Below are 13,049 nucleotides of genomic sequence, written 5' to 3'. Positions count from 1 at the left end.
GGGGGGGGGGGGTGGCAGGTCGAGGAGGGATGGAAACTTGGGAAACCAGTTGAAAAGGAAATCTTTGTAACGAAGGGGGGGGGCGTGGATGATGGAGAAATACACTCACCCTGGGATTGGAGGCTGGATACTTCCGGAATAGGGGGAGTTTGACTCGTACAAGTTGCATAGAGATATGGAACTGTCTGTATAATCTTCAAACCTTTAAGGGTAGAAAGTATAATAAGGGGTAGGAATGGTTGGAGAGGAGAAACTAAAGGAAAGTAGAAAATCATCCTTGGCGAAATTTTTCTTTTTAGTAAACAAATTAATTAGATAAGACAAATATGAATTATATATTATATTAGAATGTAGTCTATCGCTATGTAAATTCGTGTTCTATAGATATCGAATGAAAATATAATACATAAATTGCAGTGTCAGTGTATGAATTGAATTTGACAAAAATTGAATGCATCTAGTAAAATTATTTACATCGACATAGAAGTTTGATTTATGCTTTGAGTAATTTAATTGAAATATATTAAATTTCTGTAATATGAATTAAAACTCTATCGTACGTATGTGTACTATGATATTTTTTAATCGCGACCATTCGGCTCTGGCAGGAAGAGTTTGTATGATTGGACGTTTGAAAATTGTATAAATATAAAAAAAATTCGAAACCCACGCTTCGTCCAATATTCCCACAAACGTCAAATATCGTGAAATGAAGTTTATTTACGCGTATTAACGAACTGTTAAAAGAATTTACTTTAAAGTATAAAATGTCATGATTATGCTCGAAACATAATTATATACGTAATACCCAGTGTGTCTACTCGAAATTCCATTAACTCTAATCGCTTTAGTTTCGTCAACGAATGTTAACACGTTTTCAAGTAAAGCGTCAGGTGTTCTTGTAACACCTTACAAAGATATACTATAGTTCTCGAACAGACTGTACAATATACCCAACAGCTCTACAAACTGCACCATAAGATTCATAGTACGTCGATTATAGTAGTACCAAAGTATAGAGAAATTTGCGTAGCACGAGTAAGACGTGAATTAAATTACCGTCTAATGAAATAATAACATTTACGTAGGCGTAAAAAATTTTTTCAAAAATTTCCCTACCCCCCCCCCCCCCAAATATACAAAAAATTATTAATCACAAATTTCCTACGGGCAAGAAATTTGATATTTTTATTTCCTCTCTCTAAAACCTCCTATGTACACATAGGTGTGTGCATCCCCCTTGGTTCTGGATGGCGAAGAGAAATAAGCTCGTAAATATTTTGGAGAGTTAGCCAGACCACGATAAATCTTCTGTTTTCTGATGTATATCGTAGGAAAATTTCCCTCCCCCCCCCCCCCCAAATATACAAAAAATTATTAATCACAAATTTCCTACGGGCAAGAAATTTGATATTTTTATTTCCTCTCTCTAAAACCTCCTATGTACACATAGGTGTGTGCATCCCCCTTGGTTCTGGATGGCGAAGAGAAATAAGCTCGTAAATATTTTGGAGAGTTAGCCAGACCACGATAAATCTTCTGTTTTCTGATGTATATCGTAGGCGGGCTCGTAAGCAGCACGTTGGCTACCGGTTATTGGGGCCATTCGCGTAACCGTGAGCGTTTAAGCGGTAACGAGCTTTCAAAGTTTAATTTCCGTTTAGCACCCCCCCCCCTTCCCTAATGAGCTTTTGCGGGCTTTCGTTTTTCAAAAATTAATCAGCCGTGGAAAAAGGCAAAAGTGTATGGTCCCGCGTTCGCCGATCCCTTACACGGTTTCTAGTACTGTACCTTAGAAACAGAATCTCGGAGGTAACCCAATGGTTTCTCCTGCTATCGCTATAGTGTTTTCAAAATAAATCCAATTTACCTCATTTCTTTCCACTTTTTATCTCCTTCTCATTCTGTTCTCTTGGAACAAGGATATCTACCGGTAATTGCCGTACCAGTCGCTGGAACATTGACTGCCACCCAGTAACCCATCCCAGCATCCTCAAGGATCTCTTGGTCCTGTCTAGCATGTTATACAGACTACGTAAGGGTGGAAACTATTGGAAACTGGATTGTCCCGAATTTAAACGCTACACGAAAATTCTGTCGAATGGCTGTTATACGTTGAGGGAATCTAATTGACTTGAGTGCCGTCTGTGACTAATGTCAATAATATTTATTGCCAGTCGATGGAAGACGTGAGACAATATGTAACATTAAAAAAAATACTAGCTGATCGGACTGTAATAATTTTTTAGAGATTTTTTACCAAAATCGAAAGTTCGACATTTTCTAGGAATTTCGCAATGGGATCTATTCAGCAAGTAGGTAATTCCGTAACAATGCGGACAAATGTTGCTCAGGATTGCTAATATTTAGACAAAACTCTAGTATATTTATCCGTCTTATACACTGTGTAAACTCTGAACTACTGCTTGCGTTTCTCTATTGGTCCAGAACGTTAGACGACTCAACGTGGAATAACAGAAGTGGAGTTTCCCGATAGAAATAACAAAGGTTGCAAGAGAAGAATTTTCTTAATGGCCATTATGGCTTTTATGATGTACTTCCGACTTTAAAAATGAATTTTTTCTAATTTAACCCAACCATAAAGAGACCTATGTTGTAAAAGAATCATCGAAAGCTGTATGGCGTTAAAAAGAAAGCTTTCAGATAAATCACACAAAGGACCCCACCAGTCAAGTACGAAATAACGACGTTAGCCTTCCGTGCGCAGCGTGGACTTCCGGCGCTTTTGGAAAATTCATAAAGAAGCTTACCGTCTTAAGCTCCATGGAGCTTTCACTTATTTATACGGGTCTCACGTTCGCGCTTACGAAAAGCCTTGGGAAGTTTCGACAGCATCCTGTCACTGTCCTTAAACGTCTGACTATACACACGGTATATCTACTTTACTGTCTATCCTCTTTAAACACGATCAGATTTGGACTTTCATTCGAAAACAAAGTTTTTTTCTGGTCCTTCTGTCCTGGCCTAAACACTCCTTTCGTAAGCTTCACACCAAGAGCCTATCGTCAACAGAAATAATGAAAATTGTAATTTCAAAATCAGTCCCACGCCACGCACAACGCTTTGTGATCCATTAGGTCTCAAAACGCAGTCCAGATTCATCTATTTCACGACCTGCATCAAGATTCCACGACACGACTTATAATATTTAACTGCAAATAAAAATTTCAAAAATCCCAAAGATACAACGGATAAATAAATTCGAACGACGATAATTTACGTCATTTACCGTACAAATAAAATACAATGCTCGATACCCCCCCAAATACACCCCAAACGAGTTACCCTTACACAAGGGAAGGTAAGAAAAAAAAAAAATTGGCATCTAAACGGTCGCTCGCAACGATCGACTGGAACTGCTGTGAACTGGAGTAAAAAGGTGTAGAGCGGCGAGGGAGGTTGAAACCGGAAGTTGACAGTTGTTTCTGGCGCTCGGGTCGTTTCCTGTATTACACACTTATTCCCGTTACGTTTCACGTTAAAACAACGATCCATGGCCCCTTTAACTTTTTCAATTGATCTCCCGGCCGCTCGCTGGTGTCCCAACCAATCATAAACATTCATTAAGGCATTGAATGCAACGGCATCATAAAGCCCCGCGCAAGATACATTGTGCGAACGTTTAGCGTATCGGGGGATGTCATTAGAGGACAAAGGACGGATATAATTTATCCTGCCGTGTGGCGAGCATGCCGAAGCTTTTTAAAAGCAGCATAAAAAGGCAAGCTTCCAGCTTGGTTCGAATCAGCGAGTACAAGAGACAGAAATCCATCCCCTCGCAACAAATCTCCCTGCGGCAACTAATAGCAGCCCTCTATAGCGGCCCGGAGTTGAGTTTGGACGAGGGCCGGGGGTTAAATTTTTTTTTCTTCCATTAATAAGTGAACGATGAAATCTAATGTTATCTTTTTTTTCTCTTCTTTCATTCTTTCTTTAATACAAAGGCGACAGCAAGTGTTACACGCCCGTGCTGTTTACCGAAGCATAATGGTCGATGGTACGCCGCTTAGGTAACCCATTAACCCAAAAACCTCGCAAATTGCTCGTCTTCCACCCCTTTTGTTCCGTCAATGTCTTCTCTCTCTCTCTCTCTCTCTCTCTCTCTCTCTCTCTCTCTCTCTCTTTCTCTCTCTCTTGCTGTAAGCAGTGTGCAATTCACAACTTTAGTTAATGAACTATGAGATTATACCGGAGCGCTTTCTTCGTGCTGTTGCGAATATTATTTTCACCATGAATAAAAAATATTTCACTCTGCTTTACGAGCCACAATACATCCTACCTTGTATTCCCATTTATCGTTAATCTTTATTTAACCCATAGCAATTGAAGCAGTTTCCATAAGCATCGGACGTTACGTTGGGGTCATTGTGACCCCAGATTACCGCGAAGGGTAAATGACGAATTAGGAGCGTTTCGCTTGAATTAGAAATCGCGATAATTTATCTAGAGGGTGATACCATGTTATTCCCGGTAACGAAAGATATACATATGTGTGTATATTGTGAATTGCAGTCGGTAACGATGCATTTGCAATTTTTTTTTTGCAAATAAAAAAACAAAATTCATCTCGTACCAAAAACCAATCTACTGGTTCGTCTTGAATTTGCTGCCAGGAGTTTAATAGGAATTAGGTTAATCTGTCGCAGGCGAATGATTTAGCAACGAGACAAGCGCTGTATATGTTAGTAGTAATACCAACAGAATAATAACAGTAACGGGCGCTGCCAATCTAACCAAACAAAAGTACCTCAGTCAGCAGTTATCGTGCCTACGACGTTGGACAAATAAACTTTGAAAATCAATTTAGCCTAAATCATCCGTCTGAGGGCTGGTGAGTGTTCTTATATCTAGAAAGCAATGTAGGTCGACCTGGCAACATTGCATAAGGATTTCAGAGCGATATAGTTATAATGGTCGAAGAGAGGGCCGGCGAGCATCGTGAGGGACGGATTAAGACGGGTGGGATATTAATATCAAGTTCCTCAAGGCGACTAGTCTGGCCTACGACTAGACTTCTACTACTTGTTTGCTGTTATAGACGACGTTAAGTGTAGCTATACAAGCCTGAGTTACACGTGAGGGAGACTTAACGCGAAGGGACTATAGCACGAGTTTCACGAATGTTTATTGGTAAAATAACTGGAATACTAAAGGGATTGTAAGGGATTGGGGGTAGAGGGGCGTAACTTTCAGTATTTCGTTTTTTTTACGGATTCTTTTTTTTTGTGACTGTACTCTACAGTCTTCGAAGCATAATAGCTCTCTGATGTTGGTAATAGCTAGTTAATTTACCGGAAGTAATGCCAATGGCTGTGACGTTGGCTCCTCTCTAACCATTCGTTCATATTCTCTTTAACGTAGATTCTGCTACACGGGTGCCAACAGCGTTCCGCGCAACTTTACAGAAACCTAATTCCTAAGAACAATACAAGTCTGAGCATTATGGTTCGCGGCTTGTTATACGAAACTTTCCTGCGGAGCTGAGAGAGAGAGAGAGAGAGAGAGAGAGAGAGAGAGAGAGAAAGAGAGACCTATGAGAATTATCCAGAAAGAGATCATACATTGAAGTTAGCATTCCAGCTTACATGAAAGAGAAGAGCTAAGAATAAATTTGTGAGAAAAGTAGCGTGAAATCGAATAAAAGTCTTTTTCATGCATAACGAAGACAAAAATGTGTAAGCTAAATTTTTGTTTTCAAAAAAATGAAAATTTGAACAAAGGTCCGTAAGTAGATTTGGTTGTTACATTTTGTTTTGCATACTGATATATATATAAGAACATGGAATTTTTTCACTGAAAATTTATCTTCTCTACGTTAAGATGAGATAGAGAGTCTCTGGATTAGGGATGCTGCATTGGTGCGAGGGATGGCAATTCCAGGAAAAAGACAATCTTCGTCTCCTTTTCTACGTCGAAACGTCTGTATATTCCTCACGTGTCTTTCGCATTATGCAATAACCCTGAGTGACAAGACGTCAGGCGTCGGCCACTGATTAATCGACGATAGGCGTAAACGGCTGAAGGCAGAAATAGTTACGTCTATTTTCGTGCGACAGACCAGGCGAAATTCAAGAGCTGGTCCATTTAAAAAATACGACGACCAACAAAGTCCTAGTCATTTTTACAAATTGCACAAAATCTCATCTCGTATCATGAATCGCTAACACATGCAAAAAATTGCATATACATTGAGAACATGGTAAAAATCCTCATTGACAAAGCCAATGTAATACTTTTAATCTTCCATATTTGCAAAAACAATATTTTTCATCTATTATTCCCTATTGTAAATATCCACTGTGCATGAATATACATATCATCATGAAATTAACAGAGTTCCACTTTATCGACTAATTACATCCTGATTACAGAATGCGGCGTTAAGTACTCAGCTACCTGTTAGCTTTCCGATTAGTGGAATTTAGTAAAATTAACCATGTGATGTGACAGGTAGATACACCAGCATGTATATATATGAAATGAAATAAATTTTCATAAATATCAAGAATATTTACTATCTATGAGTCTAGATTGACTCCGTAACATTGTAGGAGGTTGTAGCAGTGTTGACGTAATGCCGATGAAAAAAAAAAAATAGTCCCCATATGCATATGCATGCAGTAAATATTCAAGTAAGGATGCACGTAAGTGATGCGTAGGGGAAAATTTATATTTTCATATGTGAAATATGTGGTGCCGTTAATAAATTTTTGTTACCAACTGTCCCACCCAACAGTCAACGCTGGAATGAGAAAAATATTTATTTCGCATTTATTCGCGCGTATTTTATGGCTGCCATTATTTGCCTCTCTTCACCCTCCGCCTCATTCGCGATTCCAATATCGTAGGTAGGTACAGCTATTGATATTACGTGGAATGTCAGAAATGTCTCGTGGCACGCCATCCCGTGTTAAAGGTATGCCTGATAGGGGTTATCGCGATGAATTAATAATCGATTATGCACTCGATAAGGATAATAGCCGCAACGCCCTTATAAATCCGTTTGTTATCTCGCGCTATATAGATTTATAAAACAAAAGAAATCTCAAAGGTAAGAAAAGACAAGAAGTTTTTCCTACGATGGAATCCTCTGTTGTAAAATTTCGCAAAACTTTCGGAACTCTTCAAACGTAATTTGCAATTCGATGCAGCACCGAAATTGCATTCTAGCTAGAGACTCGCAACGCACGTGTAATGTAGATCTTGAATTTTTTTGAAAATATGGAAAAATCTCTGCAAAACTTTTCTTCCTTTATTTTTATACACGTGAAATATTTGCATAAATTGCTTCGAAGTCCATTTGAGAGTTCGCCGAGAATTTTCAATGATTCTCATAGAATTTTCTATACGGAGATTTTCGTCTGGCTTTCCATAACTCTCGCGAAAAATTCATTACGAAACTAGAAAAAAAATGCACACGATATACTACATTCCGCTTCGATATATGAAGTGGAATTAAGTACTGGTACAGCGTTATCAATAATTTCCCTGATCATTGTTGCTGTTGGTTACGTGAAAATCAGGTGAGCGTTTTAATGGTAATAAATTACTGCAAAATAGGGAGCTTTTCTATGAGTGTATACCCGGTATTGGTATCAATGCATTCCGACGTCTCTACACGTGTAGCGATCCAAGGATGCAGGCGATGCAGTTGCAATAATGCACTTTTGTGCTTTACCGTGAAATTAAATATGTTTATAATACGTTGCGCGAGTTTTCTCCGGCGAATTTTTGAGAGAATATTCACTGGGCGACAGCCTTGGCATCGTAATGATACGGGCGTCGGTATACGACCCCGACGCCGTTACCACTGGCAGCGCCAGAGCTTTCCTGCTAGTGGTGGTAGTATTCCATATTTCTTTGAAATTGCTTTGCAAGCCCAGTCCCCGCTTTAAATTTCCTTGACTCCCATTTATGCAGTTAAAGCGAGCTTTACCGTCAGAGTCATACTGGGACAAAGCTCGGAAGTGCTTTTGTCACGGGTTAAGATAATACGTGGCGAGTCCTAGGGAAATAAACAGTCCAAGTTAGATATGCTGTTTAAGGCTGTTGACATTGAACCTTGAAAGAGCAAATTATTCCCTGAGGAAGTGGGGAGTATCAAAGAAAACAATAAGTCCCCTGGTACTTATACGTATCAGGGTAATAGAGGGGATTTAAAATATTGTTCGAGTTACCGGATACTCTAGGATGTTTCATACATGGAAATAAGTCCCCTGAGGCTTATGCGTTACCATATATTACGGGTGACTCCTCCCAATGATATCTATGGATTAAAAGTTACTAGCCCCGAGGGGGCTAGTATGGGTTCGTAAAAATGACAGGGGGGAGGAGGTAAAAAAAGAAAATAAATGAATGGGGTGAAAAACGGTCGAGTGAAGATCGATTTTCAATAATTCATCGAGAGCCTGTCCGCGGGCGACGCGTACCTCTGGATCGGTAAAAGGATTCCTGGCTATCCCAATGGAAAACGACGCTTGGGATAAATGCGTCATAAATGCAATATTACTGCGGTCGGCAATCGGGACACAGAAACGGACAGTTTGATTCTTCCGCCTGAGGATTTTTTATTTGAATTCAGCCAGTTACGTTCCGACGGCACGAAAACGAAGGGCGCGAGAGAAATTTAATCTGATAGTTACTAATTTAATTTTTTCTTAATTCTCGAACGAGATCCATAGAGACCCGCCATTTTTTCCCTTGGGTAACCAAGGTCCTACCGAATCTCCATATCACTATATCCGTACTATTTACCGATAACGTGAAAATCTCTTACAAGCCTCCTAACGCAAATCTACCATGAAAATTGACAGATTGAAAAAGAGAATAAAAACCAGAAACTAAATTGAACGGAAGTCAATCTTCACTTTTACATTTTTATTTTATTCTAGAGTATCGGCATTGCGTTTACGTAATCCATTACCATGCTATACTTTGCATCTTTGCAATTATTATCAGTAAGTACCTACCTACGACCCACCCATCAGTACTCCCTTTACATTTCGTCTGGTCTGAACACCTTAGCAATTTTCCCCTAGGGAACGATATTTCCCAGTCAGCCCTAGCGTAGGGATTCTTAATTAAACGATGAAATTTAAACGGGCTCGACATACGCGAAGCTGATACCGATAAATAGGCAGGGTGCGACGTTTAAAAGTTCGCCCAGAATATTTCCTGATAGTTCAGATGAGGAAAGTCTAAGAAACATGATAAGGCAATACTCGAACCTCGACCTTCTACGTGGTCTTCTATACGTATATAGTCTTATGTCTCATTATAATAAATTATCGAGTAACTAGCGCTAGTGACATTTCTAATTCAATATGACCTATATGAAAAGGCCTAACGACTATCATCACTAACTATAAATATACAAGTATACCACTTGAGGATTTTATTTAGTGCTACCAACAGCGCAACTCTACCTAAGAGTTTCTTGATAACAAAACGTTGGAACCAAACTCAATAACCCTCGAGACGCGATAAACTTTGAAAATGAAATTTATCGTCAAAGCCGAAAAGTGGATAACGACACTGCCGCCCCGGGCAATAATCTCACTGTTGCACGATACGGAAAGACAGGCCGAAAACTTTCCAACGAGCAACATAAAAACTTTATTCTCGCAGCAAATCCTCAGTCTATTCTTCTTTCATTTTTTTTTTCTCTTACGTTGTAGCTTTGTTGTTGCGCAAACAGGAACTCAGCATCTCGTTACAAGAGGTGTTGGAGACATTTTCCGGCGTGATCATATAAGGTAGTGCTGGGTTGGTATTACTTCCTATGTTAAGAGTCGACGCCTTCGTGGGATCCAAAAACGGCAGTGCCAACTTAACGAAAAGTAAGTCTTGTATATGTTCACTTGATTGCTCGATGAGCAATGGTGCCAACGTAACAAACTTATAATGGGCCTTCGAACTTGATTATGTACTTACTCAGTGTAACCACAGGGGAAAACGAAAAGCTTTTAGTCAACTTGGTGACTTTGTTATCACACCCACTTTCTTTTTGTATTTCAGTTTATCCTCTGCAAATCACTTTCGATTTCACTTGGGCATTTCCCACTGAAGTCTCTAGTTAATTTATCTTTAATTAACATATCATACGTGGTACACGGAGAAAAGATTATACTAACCGAAATTTCCGAAAATCATCGTTATCAATATCCGTTATGAAATTTATTCGTTTAAATGACGATCGAGTGATGAACTGATAACGGGATAGAGATATCATAAAAGTTTAATAATTTTTTTTTTTCAACATCGAAATTTCCATTTCACGTATCTACATACTTACTTGTATACCTACAAGATTTTGTATATAACATCGATTTTACTTAATTTTTTGTAAAATTTTCAATATCGTGAATTTTTAGAAAATTTTTTCGTCTTAGTTATCTTTAAAATGTATCAGGCAACAGATGGTACCTTTTTACGAAATACGAACGATTCATTTATCTGATAAAAAAAAATAAGATTCTGCCGACCCTCAAAGAGGAACGCGAGTCGACCTTTGAACCCTGACGAACAAAAAAAAATGTGAAGACAACCAGGATAAACACTTTCACCATCCCGCATTCAACCAGTGGCTGGAAGCGATCCGTCTAGAAGGACTCGAAGCTCGAATAATCTCGTCGAAGAAAACTTTCCTAATTTCTTCCTTTATACGTTCGCAGCATCCCAGTCAATTAAACTTTCGCTTCCGCGCGAATTCGACAAGCCCAACTTACAAGTTTACAGATAAGAAAGTTTAAGTGACGAATAACGGCTACAAAAAAAAAGATTGCTCTGAGGGAGAATTTCTTTTTTTTTTAATCAATTCTTATCGTAATTACCATCTTCGCCTCAACCCTAAATCTGTATCTGTGGGGTACATCGATACCCCAATACCCTTTCGAAATACTTAATTTTTTAGATTTTTCGTCAGGGTGGGGGTATCACGGTACCCCAGTGTACAGCTAATGGGTACACTCGGGATTTAAATAATTTCCCATCTCCTAATTCTCTCCAAGCAGGTGCCCACGATGCTGAACACACAGCATCCGAATCTTATCCCACATAACCAGGCCGCTCCACTAAATATAGAAAATCCCCGCGCTCTACTCACCGAGTACGAGAAGCAGAAGAACTTGTTGCGGAAGCTGAGCCACCATCGTAGAGTTTTGCCTTCGTACATTTATGAATTCAGACTGAGAAGCACTGGTATGCCGCACTTTAACTATCACAATCACAACTGCCGAGTGAAACAACATTCATTAAGATAATGAGGCCAATGAAAATATGAAAAATCCGTCCGTATGAATTCTTTGAGTTTTGACTAAGAAAATATTGTTAAAAAAAAAAAAATTTTTTTATCTTCCAAATTTTCACTCAACACTTTTCGAACCCACGAACAAATTTATTGGAAAAACATCACTTTTATGGATAACTTTTTTTTTTTCGTAAATCACTTTTACTTATCACATATGGTATATCTGATACACTTTATTCTTAGACGTTGATATACTCGCTCTTTATCTTCTCGTGAACTTTGACACGTGAAAGTTTACGAGGCATATGGTTCTTTACGATCACTCTTTAACGACCAGTTATCAATTTGAGATCCGAGCTTGACTAACTTCAGCTACTCGCATATCCGGTCTGCTTTCACCCTGAGATATAGCCACCTGAGACATCGGTAATTTTACATAATATTTACTGATGGGGGTGGTGAAAGGGAAAAGGGGTGAATTATGGGATCCCTGAGGAAATATTGATGCTGCGTCTTTGAGAAATATTCGCTGAGAGAACTTGAGACGAGTGAGCTATATTTTCGAGAATTTTTTGTCGAAACGAAAAATGCAAATTACGTCGAAACTAAAAATGCATCCCTAAAATAATATTCAAACATTTTTATATCAGTAGTATAGCTTTTTTTATTTTTTTTTTTATTCTACATCCTTTTTTCACAGCATCCGGCTCTATCTGTCCAATCAAGGAGATAATTTCCTCTGGGCACTCGCAATTTCTTTGAACTCGCGAAAGACATCACGAACTAAAGATCCTGTCTCCATGTCAATGGCGTTACCTGAAAGTCGATATTTATTTTTCGCTCTGTAATTTCTTTCCGGTGATGAAAATGCATCACGAGTACATAGAAAGAGAGGGGATAAAAGAAATAATAGAACGGGAAGTTCAAAAAAAGGAATGCCAACGTGGCACAATTTTTTATCTAAATCGCGACAATTTTTCCACCCTAAAGGAAATAGACTATGTGCACGACCGTTTCTTCCGGCCGTGTAAACTTTCAGCCCAATCCAATTTCTATTTTACACAGTGCTCGTACGCGTTATATCTATATCGCGTGTTTTCTTCCCGATAATTTTTTTTTATCTTTACTTAATTTTTTCTTTACGTCTTTCATTTCTGTCACATTCTCGGACTCATTAAAACCGTTAATCTGCGCATATGCATGATCACGCACGTACCACTCTTTAAATCTGGCAGATTGACGTTTGGAATAGCCGTTTAACAGGCAAACAATATCCTTTGAGCGGACGTGATTTGATGGGGTACAATGCCGATAAAGGATACTGAATACATTATTGATGAGAGAAAAAAGATATATCGATCATCAATACATAGGTATAGTGTCCATAAATTCTAACTGATCACAAAAACCATATGTGTATATATATATATATATATACACACATATCCACACTTATAATATTGAAACGTCCATATCCGAGTTCATCCATTCCTTTGTAAGGTCGATAAAGTAGGGATTAAAAATGCTGCCTCTCTGGATTCAATGCTTTCTGTTTGATGCTTTGCATCGGCGCCGGCTTAAAGTGAGCAACCCTGTTCGGAGTGTTATTTATCTATATATATATATATTTCAACCCTCTAGCCAACTACATTCTCTTTGCCCGTTGAAATAAATAAAAAGGGCACCACCCCCTCTTAAGTTAATCTCTTAAAACTCCCAGCGAATCCATAGACGGCATTGAGACTTTACTCCCCCTCCTCCCCCCTCCCCCCCCCCCCCA

At 38.8% G+C, this 13,049-nt stretch overlaps 1 protein-coding gene across 6 annotated transcripts in view; it reads right to left on the bottom strand.

Annotated features, from left to right (window-relative positions):
• Positions 1-13,049, bottom strand: part of LOC107271971 — a 57,744-nt gene that overhangs the window by 39,659 nt on the left and 5,036 nt on the right. For 5 of the 6 annotated variants that reach the window (XM_015748621.2, XM_025089245.1, XM_015748623.2 and 2 more), the window contains exon 2: positions 11,126-11,684. In XM_015748621.2, the coding sequence (XP_015604107.1) occupies positions 11,126-11,270 (145 nt within the window). In that variant the 5' untranslated portion in view covers positions 11,271-11,684. The remainder of the gene's footprint in view (positions 1-11,125; positions 11,685-13,049) is intronic. The other variant, XM_025089246.1, reaches the window with a different exon arrangement.

The sequence above is a fragment of the Cephus cinctus genome, unplaced genomic scaffold, assembly GCF_000341935.2.
Source record: "Cephus cinctus unplaced genomic scaffold, Ccin1 Ccin1_scaffold1073, whole genome shotgun sequence".
Classification (NCBI taxonomy): domain Eukaryota; kingdom Metazoa; phylum Arthropoda; class Insecta; order Hymenoptera; family Cephidae; genus Cephus; species Cephus cinctus.
This window is presented reverse-complemented; position numbering and strand designations above follow the sequence as displayed.